Raw genomic sequence first — 22,564 nt, 5'->3', positions numbered from 1 at the left:
GTGATCAGAAAGGATCAACCATTTTATTTCATCACTATTGCTCGGAAATAAGCTATCAACCAGCTCTGCCAACTACTAAGAGGCAACGGGCTTCTCAGAGTTAAGACTCTGTGACCTCTCCTCCATTTTATAGACTTGGAATTGTTTAGTCTGATCAGACCAGACACACATAAGCCAGACATGGGGCAGCGTCATCCCCCTCCATCCTTCATATGAAACTGAATCCCGCTGACAGACACACGGACCCCCCATGAGGTCACCGCAGGACCAGCAAAAGACAATCACGGAGAGATAGACAGAGATGCATATCTGGAGTTTTTGTGGAAGACATTTTAACATTCACAGCTGTTATCCTGTCACATGTACATGGGAAGGAAGACTCCAGCTTGTTTTTACCAGTCCCATTTGACCTCGTCTGCCCATAAAACAAGCACTCCCCATACACACGCATGCACGCACACACAGACACAGACACACACACATACAGACACACACACACACACACACACACACACACGCACACACACAGTGATTTTCACACAGCATGCAGCAAAGTGCACAATGTACACAAATGACACTGTATTGGGATATTTTTTGGGACATTGAGAGGAATGCTGTGACACCACACACACACACACACACACACACACACACACACACACACACACACACACACACACACACACACACACACACACACACACACACACACACACACATTCTTTTGCAATTATCTCATATAGAAAGAAACACTCAAACGTATATAACTGGCCACACTGAATTCCCCACTTCAATATTGTCAGATACATAATTGAACCAAGCTCAACATCAAACACGGCTCTTTGGCAGCCATACAGGAATCCAACCAACGGAGAGGGGGGCAGTCCAAAAGGCCTAAAATATCTCATCAAAAGGCAGATTACTGTAAGCTGAACCTAATGGCTATATGCCTTATCAAGCGTGATGAATAGCAGAGAGACATTTAGCAGGTGAACAGAGGAATGTAACTCTTCACAGCCCAGCTGTGGAACAGACCCCAAGGCCCGGATGACTCAGAGCCAGGAAACCTTGCAAACCTGAGCTGAGAACAGAGACAGGGAGGTCCCGACTCTCTCAGGGGAAAACCTGAGTCCTTGGTATTGTCGGGCAGGCTGTGGAAACATGGGTCCAACAGATCTATACAAGTCTTTTACACAGTGCTTCTCAAAGTGGGGTCCGGGGACCCGCCGGGGTCCTTGGGGGGGTTCCAGGGGGCCCCTAGCAAAAAGGGTAATCATTTATTTTCACTAGAATTCCAACCATAGGTAACATAACAGAAATGTAGGCTATTTTGGTCATGGGTTTCACACACTTTCTGTAACAAAACATCTAAAAGTGTGACGACCCTCCCACTCTCCTGGCCCTGGGTGCACCTGGGCCCGGTGCACCGGACTTAAGAAGAACTTCAGCGCCTTCAGTGTCTCGCTCCCTCCTCACAATTTGTTCTGTTCATTTGTTTAATGTAGTTTGTGTTCTGTTGTCTAGTTATTTTCCAGTTCATACATTATTGTTTTAACTTTTATTTTGGTGTATCACTCCCCTATGTTACAACCATAGAATGTATAAATATATGGACATAGCGGGTTATAACCCAGCTACGCTAGGCTCCCCCATAAGACAGGCCCAGGAGAGCTAAAGTCTTATCAAATGGTGATCCATGGTCTAATTTGTGTCAGTTTAGGGGTCCTTGAGGTGAAAAGGTTTGAGAACCACTTTTCATGGATTCTTGAGTGGGAATTTAGTCCACTAAATATCAATGTTTGTGGGTTTGTTTTGGGGTGTAGCCTTTAGGCTATTTGAGCTGTTTGTAGGTGAATGTGGTCCTATGGTGAGAGAAGTAGTTTGCTTGAGAATGCATGCATCAGTGACCGTGTGAGGTTTCATGGCGTTTTCTATTGATGCGGCGAAGTGTGTGCGTGTTTACCGTCGGGGTTGAATGGGCCTGCTGACACTTAGAGTGGTGAAGAGGCTGCAGCACCGAGGAAGATTTATGAACTGCCCTCTGCCCATCCTCCTCCTGAACTTGTCTTAGATTACCATCCTCCTGCCTCGCATGACTGCTGCCTTTGTCTGCCAGACATGCTTTATATCAAATCTGGTATTCGACTTCAACTGTCACTGATCCACTTATATAACTCCCTAAAACTCTAATTTCCCTCTCTTCTCCCTCCCTCATTTAACCCCTTTCTTACCTGACATGTTCCCTTATGGTGAAGTAGTAATTTTGTTAACCGCCCCCCCAAGTTGACCATATACCACAGGCATCAAAATTACACTAAATATCACCAAAACCAAACCATTCCTTCTTTTAAAGTCTCAACAATAGCACAAGTCCAAATCACATAGTTATTAAGATAATTACTTGTCACACAAAAAACAAAAACTCCTTCACAAGTCAAGTCAGGTCACGGAAAACTCATGTGAAGTCCGACTTGAGGTCATTCATATATGCAGAAACATGGACGGAAGTAATATTTCAGTGGTTTTAGGGAATGTATGTAGGCTACTGGTACAAAATCACTAATATAAAGCTTCATTCAGCGTAGCTGGGGGGGAAACTGGAAACTATGGAGGGTGGATCGTGCCTAAATCAAATACAATACACACAACTAAATACAATACACACATTGAAATACAATACACATATTGGAAATAGAATACATATATTGAAAATACAATACACATCTGAAGAATACAATACATGTGTAACAATAAATACAATACCAAAATGCTTAAATACAATACACATATTGAAAATACAATACACATCTCGAAAATCCAACAACTGTATTGTATTTTCGATATGTGTATTGTATTTTGATATGTGTATTGCCTTTTCAATATGTGTATTGTATTTCAATGTGTGTATTGTATTGAATTTTGGCATGGGTGATTCGTGCCATAATCAAATACATACATGTATCGAAATACAATACACATATCGAAAATACAATACAGTTGTTGTATTTTCGAGATGTGTATTGTATTTTCAATATGTGTATTGTATTTAAGCATTTCGGTATTGTATTTATTGTTACACATGTATTGTATTCTTCAGATGTGTATTGTATTTTCAATATATGTATTGTATTTCCAATATGTGTATTGTATTTTCAATATATGTATTGTATTTCCAATATGTGTATTGTATTTTCAATATATGTATTGTATTTCCAATATGTGTATTGTATTTTCAATATATGTATTGTATTTCCAATATGTGTATTGTATTTTCAATGTCAGTCAGGAATGTTTCCTGTTTTTTTTTGTTGTGACGTAATCACTCCGTTCCCGCTCCACTCAGCTGGCTCGAGTGCACCACCCAGACACTTCTTTCTGCGACCATGTATCGAGAGACATTTTCTAAAGAGGATAAATTAAGCTTAAGTTGGCTACCTTGGCTACCTTGCTGGCAAAATGTCGACGAAGACGGTGGCCGATCTGCTGCGGGAGGCAGCTAATGCCATGGATCTAATTCCTCCCCCCAGTACCCCTCCTCCAGCAGCTCATCCTGTGCTCCCAATGTCTGTCTCACCTGTCTCTGTGTAACCCTAACCCTAACCTATAGTTGATCCATTCACTCTGTATACTGTGTTTTTGTTTTTGTTTTTTTTCCTCTCCCGTTCTCTCCATGTGATAATCCCCATGGGATGTGATTGTTGAATGTTTCATATGCAACCCACAGGCATTCTGTAAACTAGATGTGAAGAAGATGGAAGTGCTCCTTCAGGACCTATTATTATTGTATTTGAATTTGTATTTGTTCCCTCCACTAATGTCTGTCTCTGTCATGAGTACTGTACATGTATGTCTGTTCCTTTGCATTTAAAAATGGTAAAATTGAATAAAAACAAAGTATTAAAAAAAAAAAAATCTGACGTTACAACCTTTTGAAGGAATAGAGCGGCACTTGTAGAGAGTAGTTTGAGAAGGATTATTATTATTTTCTTTATAGAAGAGAGAAAGAAGTTAGTTCAAGACAGGCCCAGGTGGTCCCTGAAAAGGTGTGTTTTTAGTCTTCGCCGGAAGATGGGCAGTGATTCGGCCGTCCTGACCTTCTTAAATCTACCCCTTTCACTCCTTTCTGCTTTCCACTTGTTTTTTCTGTTATACAATATCAGCAGTCTGCCACAGTGTCTCCACTCTCCTGTTTCCCTGTGGAAAAACACACTACACACTACCTTCATATTCCCCAAGAAGGTGTGGAGAGGTGGAGAGAGCAGTGAATGAAAACGCCTTGTCATTGCATTGCCTGCATTCCTGCGCCTGGCTCCTGTTGGCCTGGAGACTATTTATACAGCCGTAGAAGAGGCCCCTTATAGCCGGCCAGAGATATACATGTCCCAGGCCTCCAGGCCTCCGGGCGGCGTTACGTCTTGTGGATTACACACACTCCTAAATGGACTAGAGCTGCCCAAAACACCCTCACACTCAAAGGGGATCCATATGAACACTGGATTCCTCACCCAGTCCAGAGTCTGATCCTCAGTCAGAAAAGCTGAACTATCAACTCCAAGGAGGAACTATACACTCACATTCACACACAGAACCAAACACGGAAGGACTCCGTAATGAAAGCATCATATTCAAATAGTATGCATTTAATAGAACTTGAATTAGTTCAGGTGTGGCTACATAGTAAACAGCAACTTGACTGAGCTTTGAGGTTGACACTTCTAGAAACAAGAGAGGAGGGTATTTTTAGTTTACTTATGGACTGGTGTAAATAACCAGGAGCAGAAGGCGTCTCAAATGGAGTAGTAGTGCATCCAGGCAGAAACTCTCTGACCTGACAGCGCCTCTGTTCCAACTGGCCAAGGTAGCCTACTGAGTGACAAATCCGCTTACACAGAGTGGAAGTCCCCCAACCCAATAGCAGTTGGTCCAGAAGGGAGCTTGTCAACACACAACAACACCCACCTCCGCTAACTCACCTTATCTCCAACGGCTAAGCCAGCGAGCCTATCTGTGAAAGCACGGTCTGCTCAATATCACTGACACTGTGACATGAAGGTCTGCTCATAGTACAGTGTATTCTTCGACCATTTTAGTCAACATTGTGGAATCAAACTCTCTTAATTTGTTTACTATAATGTTGACTTATCTTATTTCACTATGCTCCAGCCATCCTTTGACCTTTTAATAAGGAAACAACCAGGTATTCATACAACTACTTATCACAACAGTGACCTACCTCCAGACGCTCCAGTGAACCAGTGAAGTTAGAATAATCATTATCAAGCCTTTCAGAATATTCCAGGAATATCAATCATGGTCTCTCATACATACCTTTCTATCTATCTATCTATCTATCTTCATGAATTATTCTTACATTTTTCCATTTTCCACTTTCTCTCAAGTACCACTAGTACCTCCACGTACCCCTAAGGGTACGCGTAGCCCAGTTTGGGAACCACAAGCCCTTTAAAGCAGTGGTCTTCAACACATGGTCCGGGGCAGCCAGGTGGTCTGCAGAGCTACTGCAGGGGGTCCAGCAATCTTTGTCAAAGTAGTTTGTGGGAAATTTTAAAAATGTATTTTAGACAAAAATAATAATAGAGTAAATTCCAAGCATTAATAGGCAATAATAAGCTACTTTTGACAAAAATTATTTACAAAGCGAATCTGATGAAGCAATAATGTGAAACACATTGTTTATGCCTTGCTTTATTAATGTAATATATTAATAAAAACATTAATAAAAAGAAGTGTCAATCCTGATATCCTGGTGATCCCTAGATTATAAATGTTATTATAGGCCACTATTTTTAATCGTAGGGGATCCCTGCTTTGTTTCTATATGAACCAAGGGCTCCTTTGGGCTGAAAAAGGTTGAAGAAGAGCCCTGCTTTAAAGCTCAAAAGGCATGGTGATCAAGTGGAAAACAAGGCTGTTTTTATTAGTTCCTTAAAAGTCAACACGATGGAGATAAGAGGTTTTTAAAAGACAGCAACAGGTAGCTATAAACTAAGCGCGAATTTGCAATAGCTGTGACCACTGACCACATGTGCAAATTTCCAAAATGCAGGACGGCAAGGGCAGCCCACCCTACTCTGCCTCTGCCACCCTGCATTTCAACCCCCCCCCCCCCCCACCCCCCCCACCCCCCCCACACACACACACACACACACACACACACACACACACACATTGCTTCCTTTTAGCCAATTGGCATGAACACAACACACACCTTCACACACTTGACGTCCATGCCAAATTTCAGCCCTCTGCCCCTGCCATCCTGCATTTCAAATTTTGACCACCCGCCCCCTTTTAGCCAATTGGCATAAACACAAACACACAAACTTTTTTGAAAGGGGGCCAGATTAGATAATGTGAAAATACCGGGGGGGGGGGGACAGCTGCTTCTCCCATCATATGGGTTATTAAAAAAATCACATACAAAAAAATTGTACTCTAAGGATTTTGTTTACCATCTGACAACATTAGTTCCTACTTGGTACTTGTCTACAAAATTTATGCTTGCTTACTGTGTTGAGGGCCACATATAGTATATTTTGAGATACAAGCCGTGGGCCGCTTAAAATCGGTCAGCAGGCCACAATTGGTGTGTGTGTGTGTGTGTGTGTGTATCTAAGAAGGAATATGCAAAAAGACAAACTCAATGTACTGTGTACGTACACTGACCAATAAAGTAATATGAATCAGGTCAAACCTTACCTGACTAGTGGCAGGGGGTTTCCTCCGACTCGGCACTCTAGACGAATGGGGGTTCCTTCTGCCACCTCCTGACTCTTCAGCTTCTGGGAGAAGTGAGGCGGGGACAGAGGCCAAGATGTGCTCTGAGCTCCAGACTGCTGGTACCTTATAGTCCCTGTCTCTTCCACTGAGCCTGCTAGCTGCGGAGCCACGGCTGGCTGGCTGTCCTGTGCCTCCTCTTGCTGGCTGAGAGGCTGAGGGGGAGCAGAGATGGAGCCCTGTGGGACCGGCCGCTGGCTCTTTGGAGACAGGTAGCCGCTGTCGGGAGAGGAGGAGTCCTCGTCGCCCTGCTGCTCCAGGCGAGCAGAACCTTTGAAGATGGAGGACAGCTCCTCGATAAAAGTGGCAGCGCGGCTACAGAACTCTGTGGCTGAGGCCCGGCCATTCAGCTCCAGGCCTTCATGAACCAGCCGAGGCTTATCCTGCTTATACATTGGCATGATGGACTTGTGGCAGACAAACTTCTCAGCAGAGGCCGGAGCTTCACTGGAGGCCTGTATGGGCCTGCTGAGGAGGACGTTCTGGCTGGAGGAGACTTTGACTGAGACGCTGTCATCTGGGCAGGGGGCTTTGGTCTGCTGGTGGTGCAGGTTTGGGCTTTTGGTCAGTTGTTCAGTCGTCTGGACAGGGGTGGAGAAAGTAGGGAGGGAGGGGAGAGGATGGAGAACCTGCTCCTGGGGTAAAGGACTAGTGGGATATGGACTCCCGGTTTCACCTGCGCCGCCGAAGGCCTCCAGGGCCAGGTCCAAGCTACGATGAATCTCATCTGCACTGAGGAAGGCAGTAAGATCAGCAAAGTCCCCGTCTCCATCTGCCACAGAGTCCAGATAGAGGTCCCCATCAGAGGACGCTTCCGAAAACACACCCCCATCGCCCTCCAAAGTCCCGCCCCCTGCCGGGTCCTTTCGAAGCAGGGAGATGGGGAGTGGCTGATTCCAACTCCCGTCCTGCATCCTGAAATACACATCAACTCTCACTAAGCAACAATTACACACATACACATCATTACACACATACACATTGTTGAGAGTCCAGTTCAGACCTGAGATAACCATCAGTACGAGGGAAATGATAGACACACTCCTATAACAGAAAAGGAATCATGCTTAAAAACAGACCTTACAATAATAACTAGTGCCTCAGCTGCCCTCGCACGTGCACACACGCACACACACACACACACACACACACACACACACACACACACACACACACACACACACACACACACACACACACACACACACAGTTGTGGCAGGATGACTCAGGCCTCTGGACACAGTTGGTGGGTATTAGTAAGGGCCTTTAGTTAGGTCATAGTAGACATGACTGGCATTTCTGCACTAGCTCCATCTCTATCGGTCCATTTACTTGGTCATTATTTTCCTTGCTACACCCATCTCAGATTTGTTTTACTCCAAATAAACAGAAATAAAGTTTTTATGACAATATTGTTCTGGCTTGTAGGCAGTGTAGGTCCAATAGCATTGATGTTATCGAAAAGCAGTTATCAGAAGCAGAGGGCATGCTACGCCATAATCAAACATAAGCCATGAGACCACATGTGTGCATTTACGTCATGTGACGCATCTTTACTTGTGAGCATAGTACTAATGTATGAGAGTCTCACTTTTTGCTTCAGATGTAAAATGTCACATGTGAGTACTGTAGCTAAAAGGGATTTATTTCTGTAGGACTGATCTCTTTATGCTTGAGTTTGGATATACGTTGTGTCACTGTTGCTACAGATATGACAGAGCGTGACACTCAGTCCCTCATGGCGTCCTGAAGACCAGCTGTTGTTATTTTTAATCCCCTGGGCTATGTTTCACAGCAGCAGTGCAACCCCGCCTCTCGGCACAGGAGAGGTCCTTTAAACTCAGACACTACCTCAGAACGAACACACACACACACACACACACACACACACACACACACACACACACACACACACACACACGCGCGCACGCACGCACACACACACACAGGCTAAAACACAAGGGGGACAGACAAACACATTCTCCTTCAAAGCCTCCAATCATCAGAGGAAAAACGATAACAATGTAGCATTGATTACATATGAATGTGGAAAATCATTTAAATATTGAGGTCGATTGACAGAATGATAACTCTCAATGTTGTTAATGGCAGAGGGGCGTCGGCTATATTTACTATTCTTCTTAGATTGAATAAACACTATTATTAAATATCTATATCACATACTTAAATATTTCAGGTATATTTTAATATATACACCTGACCTATACTGACCTATATACACCTATATAAACTAGACCTGACAATAAGATGATTGACAAATGATGATTGAAAAGAGCATGTTTCCATTAACGTTGACATATAATGACTTTTTTTTTACAGCTTTATTGCTAAAGGTTTTAGGTGATATTTTGTCATTACAAATCCTTCTTAAACAAAAACAGCAACAAAACACATAAAATGCCACTAAAGTCTCGGAAAGAAAATAGGGCAAAACGTACCTTCAAGTGGGCTTTGTTCAAATGCTTTGTCCTGCTTGAGTGGTTCCAGCTTTCTCTTGTTTATTAACAGAGAATCTGCTGAAAAGCAGCGTCCCTTTTGAGAAAAGCAGCCTTACTGATCAGGCAGTGAACAGGAACGCTCAGGTTCAGGGTCCACTCTGCAGTGGCCTGCTGTCCCATCTGTCCCAGGCTCTCACTGCTCACTGTGTGGGGCTAAATTTGGCCCGTGGCTCAGGTTTCACAGCCAGAATACTGGAAAAAAAGAGAGAGAGAGGGAAGGGGGTCCAGGGGAACAGAAGGTAGTGAAGCTAATGCTGCAGTCTGAATGACATACTGTCAACACGGTACTGAATAAAGGCATGCCTCAATAAATACAATTCACTACAGGCTGTAGGTTGTAATATTTGACACCACACACCCACAATACATAGGACTGCAGCGCTATTAAGACAATACAACCAATGGCCATGCAATATTCAGAAGCTCCCTCATTCACCTGCACATTGTGCATCTGCCACTATTATAACCAGGGGTTTGGGTTAGTGGGGAGATATTGGCCAGGCCTACCTGCAGGGTTGTGGTTCGTTCGGGATCATGTCTATGTTCCCCGGGTTCTATGTTCCCCGGGTTCTATATTCCCCGTTTTTCACTAACCTCTCCCAGCCCCCACGCCAAACCTAACCTACCCCCATGCCTAAACCTAACCTCCCCCAGACCCTAACCCAAAACCTAACCTCTCCCACCCCCACGCCTAAACCTAAGGTCGGCATTGCGGGTGGTCGGCATAGCGGGTGGACACCATTTGGGAAAAACGGGGAACATAGGACCCAGGGAACATAGGACCCGGGGAACATAGGGATGACCCCGTTCGTTCGTCTAGCGCAGAGCAAACAGGAGCATGACAGCTTTGTCTTGTCACTTATCACCGTGACCAGCTGAGTGGACCTCATGACCCCAGACGCACCACTTAGCTGTTGTCTACATGCAAGTTGTCCCAAACTGGGCATGGGAGGATTCTGCACAGTTGGTGTGGTGGTCAAGGGTCACAGCTATGTTTGGCCAAGTTCAATGCTAAAGGGTTGAAAAGGAGAAAGAGCATTAGCATTTAGTAAATTGTCGCCACTCTCCCGGGCCTGCCACACTGAAGTAGGCTATTGGACTGCTACCATATTAACTGTTTTCTTATTTGCTTGTACCAGAGAAAGATGGCCAAGACCTACTGCCAAATCAGTGGGTTAGGAGGGCGCAGACAGTCGTGGACCACACAGCCTCACTTGGTCTATTTGTAGGCCACTATCACATATAGAGCTATCAGAGCTATTCTGGTTCTTCCACAATCTACTGATTACAGTTAAGTGGTAGTGACAAGTCAGGAAGGAATTTCCACTGTAACAACTCTATGTATCAGTGTCTACGTACCTAGAGATGCACGCATGGGCGTGTTCGCACGCACACGCACACGCAAACACACACACACACACACACACACACACACACACACACACACACACACACACACACACACACACACACACACACACACACACACACACACGTCTACTGAGCCCCACATCTTACCCCAATTAAACATGCAATTTCAGAAAACTTGTCATACAAAAAGTATTTGTCTTAGTGTAATCAACTGAGGAAGTTTCATGTGATATTTATTATTATTATAATAATAATAATAATAATAATAATAATAATAATAATAATAATAATAATATTTTTTTTACCCTATTCACCTAGTGTGTGTTTTGTAGGATCATATTTACCGGTATTGGTGATTTGCAAACTTCCCCTCATAGGATTCCTTATTACTTTTTCTCTCATTAAGAACATAAATCCATCGAGTGACATAAATAACAAAATTGTTTGGTCACCATTCTAGGCCACCATGGAGCATGGTCTAGTTGGGCTATTTCCTGTTTGCGTTTTCCCACTGAGCAAATTGTCTTCTCATGCTTTCCGTTGCTCCACAATGATTGGTGGAAGGGAAAAGATGGCGCTGTCCGCGTAATTGTAAAAACACAAGCTAACGCTTCATGAAGAAATTCTAAATAAACTCCAATTTAGTTGGGCAGCGTTTGTTTGACGCTTCCGCGTTTCATTACGGTATGTTGTACTCATTTTGCTTCCATAAATAATATCCCGCACGGTGAGATAGTAGACAGCTCGGCTGTGTGAAGCTGCAGGGACATTTCCTAACCGACCCGGCTAACAAAGTAGCTAACGTTGGAATACCGTAGTCAGTGGTAACTTAGTAGTTAGTCGACTCGACTTGTTAACAATGAAGGGTGTTACTAAACTGTGAGTCAGTTGATCTGTTTATCAGTTACTTCCTTGCTATGATGCTATGAGTAGCTGTGTTGTCTGTTTCTAGCTAGCTGCTCTCTCTCTCTCCCTATATATGTACACACACACACACACACACACACACACACACACACACACACACACACACACACACACACACACACACACACACACACACACACATATCTCTAGAGAGAGAGAGAGAGCGTAGTTGGATACAAGCAGAAGCTACACAGGTAGCATGGAGACTATGACAAAGGGTTAGCTGTCATCCAGTATTAGCCGCCTCATCACTTGACTTAATGCAACTTTATGTGTGTGAGACCATTGAGATGTCGATGTGTGTGACGTGTAGCAGCTAACCACTGATATGAATACTTTCTCACAATTTCCAGGGTAAAAAATGCCTGCCTTCCGGCAAGTGGGAGAGAAGCAACTTCCCAACCCTGTGCTGTGTATGGCATGGTCTCCCAAAAGGGATCTCATTGCTCTGGCAAACACTACTGGAGAAGTACGCTTAAAAAACAGTTAACTTTGCCATCCAATGTGGAACAAGTTTACACAGTTTTATCATCTTAACATTTATGTCTGTCTGCAGCTGCTACTACATCGGTTGGCCAATTTCCAACGTGTTTGGAGCTTGCCACCCAATGAGTACACTGGCAAGGAGATCACTGCCCTTGCATGGAGACCTGATGGCAAAAGTAAGAAATTGCAGAAAATGAATGAGTGCATCTTTGCCAGTCTAATTAAGGTTACTGCTTATTAATGGAATCATGATGTGTTATGTTTTCTCTGTGTTATTGACAGTCCTGGCCTTCAGCGTTGGAGACACCAAGCAGGTGGTCCTGTGTGATGTTGAGAAAGCAGAGATCCTCCACCTGTTTCCAGTTCAGAGTCCTGTAAGCTGCATGCACTGGATGGAGGTGATCGAAGAGAGCAGGTATGCATAGACTTGGGGATCAGTAGCAGGAATGACCTCTAGTTTTCAAGAATAACTATAGTATCTTGTCTGTATGCTAACAACTGATTTGTGTTTCAGTGCCCTCAGCTCCTTCTACAACTCTGAAGATGAATCCAAACTTTTTCTTCCCAAATTACCAGCACTTCCTAAAAGGTAATAAGAGCATTGCTTGTTCATTTGATTACCATCTAATGCTGTTGTCCTGGCTTGGGCCAGGAAAGGGCAACATGTCTGATTGCAGGGCAGTGAATGCTGTTCTAATTTATTCCCCTTTTTTCTGTTCCTTTTTACACCCAGCTATAGCACAACATCAAAGATATTCAGGTAAGGGAATATTTTCATGAGCGACTGATTAGTTCTATATCAGTTGTCTACAGTACCGCAGGAATAAGGCCGGAAGACCTGGATGTTGGCACTTCCAGTTACTACGTGTAAAAGTCAATGGTATTTTTGTATGGGGATTTTGGTTAAAGGCTTGAAATAAGGGATGTAGTTAACAAAAGTTTATGAAACAGCTAACCTTGTGTTCAGCAAGATAATCTTCACAAATGAGGACCACTTTTTTGATTTTCAAAGCATAAATGCGTTTTTATTTTTAAATGCGATTTTCAATAAACGCTTCAAAAGTCATAAAAGTGTTACAACCATCTGTGTTACAGTGAGGAAAAGTCTGATGAGATAATGAATCTCCTGGGAGAAGTCAGGTAAGTGATGCCTAATGCGCAGCCCATACACATTTAGATGCATGGAATAACAGATTCTGATTCTTTATTAATGTTGTGTGTTGTTTGTGATGTTGTCTTTACACAGACTGAATGTACTTGTTCTTGGAGGAGGCTCTGGCTTTGTAGAGCTTTATGCCTATGGGATGTACAAGATTGCCACTTTACCTGGGGTACGATTCTTTAACTCATTCATTACAGTTGTCCAGGCTATTTGACTGCATCTTTGAAGCACTTCTATAAATCAGGTTTAGACTGATAGATTGGTTTATTGAAAGAGATTAGTGCCTGCAGATATTGTATCTGAAGTTACATTTAATAATCATAATCACAATCAATCCAGGATATAGTTCATCTATACAAAATCTTGTTAAATAATCAAATTAATGTTCATCTCATTGAACCGAATGGTAATGTTAGGTGTGATGTAAATTAAAACAATAAATATTCAAATCATATTCCTACCATACATCATTGTATGAGAGAAAATGTGCTTGTCATCATGAATTTAGACAGTAGAAATGTGTGTCACGATATTAAAATATCGTCATATCATCACGATATGATTCCACCGAAAGACGATAAATGATTACCGTAAATTCCGGACTATAAGCCGCGGCTTTTCCCCCGTTTTTTGGGCTTTTTTGGCCCCTGCGGCTTATAGTCCGGTGCGGCTTATCTATGGATTTTTTCAAAAAAAAAAAAAAAAAAAAAATCTCTTTTTTAGCACTCTTTCTAACTATAAATCCACTTCTGTTTTAATTTCCTCTCTTGCCCTCTTTTCACCACACCGCGGACACTGTGTGCACTGTAAAAAAAAACACAGGTGGTGTTGTGTTATGTTGTTTTGTTGAAATGTTAATAAATGGGAGCTTCCTCAAACAGCCATCTCTTTCCCGACAATCCCCTCTGTGCATGAACCCTTACATATGGTAATTAAACATTAAAACACAATAAATAAAAAAAAAACCATTAAAACACCCGCGGCTTATAGTCCGGTGCGGCTTATATATGTAACAAACAGGCAATTTTGCAGGTGCGGCTTATACTCCGGTGCGGCTTATAGTGCGGAATTTTACGGTATATTGAATTATCTCCCAGCCCTATTATAATGATAAGATTGGTTGGTTTATGATATCAATTGTCTCTTGTTCCTTTAACACAATTTTCTCCAGGTTCCAGGAATGTGTCGCAGCCTGAGTCTGTCCAGCGATCTCAAGTCCCTGTCTGTCATCACAGAGGTCCGGTCTGTGAGAGAGATTTGCTACATTCAGGTAAGCCAGATGAAAGGTTTTCTTCCTTCTGCTTTCCCCGCGTGTCCTGTCATTCTGCTGCGACTGTAATGATCCTCTTTGGCTCATCTGCTCACTACGCCTGTGCTCTCTGTCTTCCAGCTGGATACAGTTCTGTTGTCTGCAGTGTTGCATGAACGCACTAAAAGAGCGCAGTTCATTGAACAAGCTCATACTTTTGCAAATACATGAACGTACAGTGAGCGTTGTTAACACCTGTGGGAGGGAGTTAACAATGCTGTCGTTCTTTTCTCGCTCTTCTGTGACCTCGATAATTGCCCAATGTGCTTACATACGTGTGGTAATTTACATAAGAAAAAAAACAGGTTTTGCTGTCTTTTCGCCACAATGCTGCCGTCTCCCTCCGTGCTTCTCTCTCTTCTCTGTCTACCGCGGGCGCGGCTTGGGCAGCTCATATGCAGAGACACACACAGACAGCGGTGTGTGTGGGGAGTAGGGGTGGGAGAAAATATCGATACTCACGGTATCGTGATATTTCCACTTGCGATACGTTATCGATACACTGGCACCAAGTATCGATATGTTTATTATTATTATTATTATTATTTATTTATTTTTCCAATAAACAGGCTAAAATATTATGCTGTGTGTGGTAGTTGAAACATAGTTTCAAGTTGACGTTTATTTATGTTTGTAGTTGAAACAAAAACATAAATACTGTAGGCTACATGAATGGAAATGTTTGATCATTAATATCTACTTTTAGAAATTATATAGGTAGGTAGGTTATATAGGTTTTCTTGTTTTAATAATAATAATAAAAAGACTTAATGTGTAACTTTTCCTCCGTGGTATCGAAAATGGTATGAGTGAGTGAGTGAACTCAGAGAGTTCATGTCAATTCTGCTAATAAATACATAATACCTGCTTCTTGCCTTTTAGGGGTATTTTTTTCTCTTCAGTTACATAGGTATCGTGATGTATCGTCTTCCAATATATCGATTATCGCAGTATCGCTGTATCGTGATAATATCGTTATCGAGGGCCAAGTATCGTGACGATATCGTATCGTGAGCTACTCAGCGATTCCCACCCCTAGTGGGGAGGTGTTTTAAGACAGCAACAATCCCAGACTAGCAACGGAAATTCAGAATAAAATTCAAATTCTCACCTTTGGAGAAAAAAGGTAGCCTATTTCAACGAACGAAACAGCAAACCTTGTATCAAAATACTGATGTTAAAATTACATATAGTGAAACTGGCTGTAAAGCTTACTCAAAATTAATATTAAGGTTAACGAACGTTACAAAAGAGTTTTATTTTGAAAGCCCTAAAGACCTACTTTTAACATTCTGGCTGACTTGACGCTCGTGCACTAAATGTTGATGCCAATGTCTGTGAGGTCTCGAACCAAACTCCACAGCCACGGGAGAGAGGAGAGCCAATTAACCTGAACGAGCCGCGACTTTAAAAAAGAAAAAAAAAGTCAAATGAACTGCTAATTTTTTGGGTCTGTGAACTTAGTACAAAATTCTAAATTGTGAACTATGAATGTGAACTAGTTCATTTTAATCTGTGTGATCTGAACTTTGAGCTAGCTCTTGTAACGTGTGAATTTGCACAACACTGGTTGTCTGACTGTTCATCTGCTCACTACGCCTGTGGTGTACGTCTTCCAGCTAGATACAGGTCTGTTGTCTGACTGTCTGCCCGAGGTCACCAGGATGGCACGCAAGTTCACCCACATCTCCACCCTGCTGCAGTACCTGCGCCTTTCCCTCACATGTATGTGTGAGGCATGGGAGGACATCCTCATGCAGATGGATCTTCGACTCACCAAATTTGTTCAGGTCAGTAGTGATGGTTTATTTTCTAAAATACAGAAAAAAGAGAAACGTGCATTTTTATTATTATTATTACATATTTTTAGGAAAAGAACACAAGCACTCAAGTTCAAGATGAATTTCTGGACCTTTTGCTGTGGGGGCAATCAAGGTGAGGAACGAAAATGCCATCTCTACATTTTTCGATTTGCATAACAACAGATTGTCACACAGTATCTTGTGAGCTATCCTGTGGTGGGTGACTCCTATTTTGACTGCAATACTTTGAGTGTCCTGTAGATGGTAACAAAAGATCTCTGTCTCATCTAACAGCTTTTAGTGTTAGGACGCTATCTCCATTTGCAGAAAGTTGCTCCTGGATTATTATTTTTTAAAGATAAAACATGGGTGATTGTAGGAAAGATTGTAACTTCTCCTGGCTTTCATTCAGCCCTGAACTGCAGGCTCTTCTCATGAACCAGCTGACTGTCAAGGTGAGCAGAACAGGTGGTGTAAATAACTGCTGCTCTTAATCCTCCAACTTGAATCTATCTGCAGTTTACTCTTTCCATCTTCAAATGTTTCCATCTTTTGTTGTTGATAATTTTATGATATTGTATTACAGATGCATTTGGTAGCAAAGTGGTATATCTGTCATTTACTGTATATCATAGGGGCTTAAGAAGCTTGGCCAATCCATAGAGTCCTCTTACTCCAGCATCCAGAAGCTAGTGATCAGCCACCTGCAGAGGTACACAATCTTCTTTATCCTTTGACCACCTTGCCTCACTTCAACTGCTGCCTGGACTTCTCTCAGTTAACACTGTTCCTTCTGTCTGTCTATCTGTCCCCCCCCCCCCCCTTTCTATCTCTAGTGGCTCTGAGGCACTGCTGTACCACCTCAGTGAGGTGAAGGGCATGTCTCTATGGAAACAGAAGTTTCAGCCCCTGGGTCTGGACTCTGCAGCCATAGAAGGTACCATTTCCTTCATCTGCATGACTGAGACTTAATATAAGCTCTTTGATATCATCAATAATCAAAAATCCATATCTCTGTGTGTGTGTGCGTGCATTATGTTTTCAGATGCCATTACAGCTGTGGGTTCCTTTTCTCTGAAAGCCAATGAACTTCTACAGTGAGTTTGACTACTTCTGAATCGATATACCTCTTGAACTGTTACTAATGTTCTTGTTGTTGCTATCGTAAATAGTGTTCCCCTTTTCTTCCCGTATGCCATTCCTCTGTGTATAATCCTTCCCCCCCCCCGCACTCAGAGTGATTGACAAGAGTATGAAAAACTTCAAAGCCTTTTTCCGGTGGCTGTATGGAGGTAAGAATCAAAATCACTTTTTTGCGTAAATGTATAGGACCTTAACTTGGTGACATTGACACAGATGTATTAACGCTCACATAGTGACATCGGAACACACTCTCATGAACAACAGAACCTCATATTCAGTGCAAGAGGTGGTGGAATACATACATGTATCGTTCTAGGTCAGTGGTACGCAACCTTGCCCTACTCGGGAGCCACACACACACACACACACAATTTTTGCAAGAGCCACAATCCAAAAAAGTCCCTTTCATCCCTTTATTTTTTTTTGTAGATTTGTATTTATTAATTTATTTTATGTAGGACTTAAAAGAGCCACAACTACCCATAAAGGAGCCACATGTGGCTCTTCACAGCTCTAGGTACAAAAACAACAGAGTAATTTTTCCATTCATACAATGTGACATGAAGTAGGATGTAAAGAGCTTAGTAGATGGTTTAATTAAAACTCATGCTTTTCTGCCCTTTAACTTAAGATACTTTCTTTCCCCACAGCTATGCTGAGAATGTGTGAGGAGCATGTACCACCAGAGCTCAACAAGGTGAGACACACAGTATGAGAGGGAGAGAGAGAGATGTGTGTGATTTGAGTGTGATGATGTTTTTTCCCCTAAAATTATTATACAATTTTAAACCGTTGGTAAATCCCTCAGATGACCCAGAAGGACATTGCGTTTGTGGCCGACTTCCTGTCTGAGCATTTTAGCGAGGTGAGTCAACATAATGGCACTTTAATTTCTAACATCTCTGTAGCTTTTCACAAAGTGACATTCATCGCTCTCTGGTGTAATAACAGAACGAAGAGCTCTTTGATCGTAAGGGGAAGTACTTCAACGTAGAACGAGTTGGCCAGGTAAGGGGATTTCTGTTTGTGCTTACCAGTGTTTTTGAATGGAACCATTGTCTTACATCGTTCTGCTTTCTTCTGATGGAAATTGCTACAGTACCTGAAGGATGAGGATGAGGACCTCGTGTCTCCACCCAACACCAAGGGAAACCAGTGGCTCAAGTTCTTACAGGAGAGCACACACCTGAAGGGTGAACTATGACCTTAGTGCTAATCATGCAGCAAATTAGTGATTTGTTTAGCTTTTGTAATGAGGTGTCAGAGGTTCTGTTTGGTGAGACAGCATGTCTTGATTATTTGACAGGGGGATTTTACTGAACTGTCAATGATTAACAGATTAAGTTTGACTGGTTTGTCTAGAGAGCCCGTTGCTATTCCCCTCATATCCCCAAAAGTCATTGCACTTCGTCAAGAGGATGATGGAAGGTGTGATTGAGTTGTGCCTACAGAAACCTGCGGTAAGTTGTGTGTGTGTGTGTGTGTGTGTGTGTGTGTGTGTGTGTGTGTGTGTGTGTGTGTGTGTGTGTGTGTGTGTGTGTGTGTGTGTGTGTGTGTGTGTGTGTGTGTGTGTGTGTGTGTGTGTGTGTGTGTGCTTGCATGTGTGTGCACCTTTCATTCTTTATATACAATTGATTTATTTGGTTCTAACATTCCCTCATGAAAATAAACCAACCATGTGTATCTGGCTTACTTTCATAATCATCATCATCATAAGTGTAATCAAAATAATAATACACTTAATATCACTTATCCAAACAGAATCCACAAATTGCTTAGCAAACAGACAGTAAAGGAAACAAGGGAGAGTAAGAATTAATTTGAGTTAATACCAATGCTAATAGGATTACATAATTAACAACAGCAGACAACACAAGTAAAACTACGGAAAGGCCTTTTACTACAAATGGGTCTTGAGAAGTGATTTAAAGGTAATTGATTTAGCCAGGCTGAATGCATCCGGGTGGGTCCAGTGTCAGCACTGACAAAACTCCCTGCATTTCACATTACTGCTCAAATCAAGCAGTGGTGTTCTAACTTATTCATTCATTTGTTTGTTTGTTTGCAGGAAGTAATTGGGAAGTCTGTAAAACAGGCTGCGTTTTTGCCCCTGTACACTGTGCCAGAGAGGTAAGCTTTAATTTTTCCGTTAATGTGAATTGAAATGTGATCGAATTAATTTACATATGTATTTATTTGTTTTTGTTTACTGTCTTTCCAGCTCTGAAAATACTCCACGACTTTTTGAACTTCCATCTTTGTACGTAAAAAACACAAACATGCTGTAACTTTGTATTGCTCTGTGACAATATACCCTTTTCACAGCAGCTATTTTGTGTCTCAAAGGCAGGTAAACACAGGCGCAACCAATAACATTGATGAGGGCCACGGCACTGGAACACCTAAATGGAATGGAAGTTGGAAACCATCATTAATGTTTTGGTTACACCTGTGTTTACCCTGCCTTTTGTTGGGAAGATCTGGCTGGTTGTGGCAGCCGATCTGACTTAATTGCTGCTCATTGCATCATCCGCATGAGAGATCACTGATTCGTTATTGTTAGTCGGTGCTCGCCCCCCGTGTGTCTGTTAGAAATCGGGACGCAGAGGAGATCTGACATCATTGATGATGTCATCGGGAAGCTAGTGATTGTGCATCATTGGCTCATGATGACATCACCGTCTGTTTGGCCCATAGAGATTATGTCATTGGCGATATGACATCGCTATGACATGATGTCGGGAAGGTCCATGTCATCATCGCAGCGGATGATGACATCCCGGTGAGGTCACTAGCATCTATCAGTCAGATGCATCTCTCAGTCCTCACTAGACAGGCCGGATTTGATCCAGCGATCTTTGGGATGTAAATGGCAACAGCTTTATCCACTGCACCTCCGTCCCTCATCCCTTGACTGGAACCTTCTCAACACTTTGAGATACAAAATGGCTGCTGTGAAAAGAGTGCATCAGACAGGGGTTTGTATTGATGATGTACTTGGAATATTGGGTTGTCTTCCAGGTGGAATGACAAGAAGGCCAATATACACTATGTTGTGTTCTGCATGCCAGAGATTTCACCCTGCAAGCTGTACCTGTTGCGGAAGGGAACAGACCCCTCCAGGTAGATTGCTGTGCGTGTGTGTGTGTGTGTGTGTGTGGGGGGGGGGGGGGTGTCGGTTGTTAGGACCGATACTAGTGTGTGTGTGTCTTTGTATATCTATATCTATGTCTACTATTAATAGCTTTTTTCCCCCACAGGCATATCCCCAACAGTCTTATGTCGATTGACCTGAGCAATGTTCTTAGCCACCATCTTGGTGACAATGAGTGAGTGCCTCGCCTCTCATTCTTACCCCAAAACTCTTTAAATGGACACAAATGCAAACTAATGTGATACTTTTGTCCTCTGCTAATGAAGGCGTTTGCTACCATGATTTGGAGTGCCCATTTGTTTTTCAGGCCTGACTGGGTGTACAGCTGCCTGGATGCTCGTTTCTATGACGATGAGATGCTAACTGTAGTGTTACAAGGACCAGAAGAGATCAGGGGGCACGTGCTGGCTCAGCTCCCTCTCAGCTCCGCCCTCAGCTGTGAGACTGAGTTCATCTGGGACCCGAGCCTCAGGTGTGTGTGTCTCATTATGAATATCGCTTGCATAACAACAATCCTCCTCTCTCTCAACCTCCAGTCTGTTTCAGTACCTAGACATATGCCATTTATAAAGCTGTCAGACAAAGGAAGCTACATTTTCAATCACTTGACTGACCCAAGGGTGGAACTACATCAGTGGTGGGAGATGTGTTTTAAATAGTGAGAGTGTACATTTTATCTTTAGAATCAATGTTTATTTTCAGCAAAAGGGAGGGAAACAAATGGGAGACAACTATTATCCGAACAGTCGTGTAGATGTCACTTTGATAACGAAAACAGAATATTATGCTTTTTTCCCCTGGAAGTAAGAAAATCTATTAACATCTGAATGATTAAGATCTGAAAAGGCAGTAGACCTGCCAGCAGTGAACGAGCCAGGCCACGGCAGTGATGGCACACACAGTCAGTGGAGACTGTGTGTAACTGGGACACTGTTTGTCACCTGTGTTGTCAGGTTGGACCAGCAGAGTGGAGCTATCCCCTGCCAAAGCGTGGTGTTGGGGAATCAGTGGCGGGACCTGGAGAACATGAAGGCTCAGTTTGTAGCTGTCAATGGAATCCGCAAAGTGGCATGTGTGGTACGTCTGGTCTACTTCCAGTGTTTCCTTTTCAGTTTGTGCAGGGTGATTTTTGGTTTTGGGACCTGGATTAGATATAATCATGTGAATGACCTGTACTAGACTTCCTGTATTTCTTTGTTTTGGTAATTGGATGATGCACTTTCACCATTTTCCTCATTTCTAGCAGTGGGAGCACCACTGCTGCATGAATATAGGAGAAAGGCTGCTTACAAAAATGTACCTGTGGTTTATTTTTCTCTCAGCTGAGTGCCAATCTGAGGCACGTTCGCGTCTTTGAGATGGACGTGGAGGATGAGGAGGATGAAGAAGGAGGCGAGTCGCAGAACGCCAGCGCTGACCAGGACAGACTGGATGTGTCGATGACCAGCCAGGTGGAAGGGGAGCAGGTGGCTGAGGGTGAAGCTGATAAGACATTTGAAGTGTATCAAACGGCTGAGGAGCATCTGGAGTCAGAAGAAGACCTCTCTCTCTCTTACGACTCCACTCCCTAAGAGACAGAAGCAAGTTTAACAGTAATATAGGACTCCACTCTATTCCATTACACAATGATATGTGAGCACTATATTTCATTCTGACACCATTTTAGGGGCAATGTTTGTGTATGGAAATAAAGATATTTTGATAAGACTGCTATTTTTGTTTGAGTTGTTACTTTTATTCTTATGTATCTATAAATTACCCTTTTCTATTCATTTACTATTATTGCCTGTAAAACCTATCAAAACATTTTCAAATCAAAGAGAAAATCCTTACATTATGAATTATGAATCTGGAGACATCTTTCAATTTGTTTTTCTTGTATAAGCAATACCA

The 22,564-nt window shown here is 42.6% G+C and overlaps 2 protein-coding genes across 5 annotated transcripts in view; one reads left to right on the top strand and one right to left on the bottom strand.

Annotated features, from left to right (window-relative positions):
* palld (palladin, cytoskeletal associated protein) overlaps positions 1-7,712 on the bottom strand; it is a gene marked incomplete at its 5' end in the record, with an annotated part of 71,305 nt that extends 63,593 nt beyond the window's left edge. For all 3 annotated transcript variants that reach the window (XM_083648146.1, XM_083648148.1, XM_083648147.1), the window contains one exon: positions 6,721-7,712. In XM_083648146.1, coding sequence (XP_083504272.1) covers positions 6,721-7,712 — 992 coding nt within the window. The remainder of the gene's footprint in view (positions 1-6,720) is intronic.
* A 3,535-nt stretch (positions 7,713-11,247) lies between these two features.
* anapc4 (anaphase promoting complex subunit 4) lies at positions 11,248-22,334 on the top strand. Of its 2 annotated transcripts, XM_083648179.1 has the most exons (28): positions 11,248-11,372; positions 11,969-12,084; positions 12,172-12,277; positions 12,384-12,516; positions 12,616-12,690; positions 12,835-12,861; positions 13,197-13,241; positions 13,348-13,432; positions 14,435-14,533; positions 16,192-16,362; positions 16,443-16,507; positions 16,787-16,829; positions 17,010-17,086; positions 17,211-17,311; positions 17,420-17,471; positions 17,611-17,666; positions 18,168-18,214; positions 18,326-18,382; positions 18,469-18,525; positions 18,617-18,710; positions 18,880-18,977; positions 19,586-19,647; positions 19,739-19,777; positions 20,539-20,640; positions 20,778-20,846; positions 20,979-21,143; positions 21,625-21,748; positions 21,994-22,334. In XM_083648179.1, the coding sequence occupies exons 2-28, from the start codon at positions 11,977-11,979 to the stop codon at positions 22,240-22,242; spliced, it is 2,406 nt and encodes an 801-aa protein (XP_083504305.1). In that variant the 5' UTR covers positions 11,248-11,372; positions 11,969-11,976; the 3' UTR covers positions 22,243-22,334. The 2 variants fall into 2 exon arrangements, with proteins under 2 accessions (XP_083504305.1, XP_083504306.1); XM_083648180.1 differs by lacking the exon at positions 16,443-16,507 and having other exon boundaries at positions 16,800-16,829.
* The last annotated feature ends 230 nt before the right edge of the window (positions 22,335-22,564 follow it).

The sequence above is a fragment of the Poromitra crassiceps genome (assembly GCF_964638095.1).
Source record: "Poromitra crassiceps genome assembly, chromosome: 12".
NCBI classification, from domain to species: Eukaryota; Metazoa; Chordata; class Actinopteri; order Beryciformes; family Melamphaidae; genus Poromitra; species Poromitra crassiceps.
This window is presented reverse-complemented; position numbering and strand designations above follow the sequence as displayed.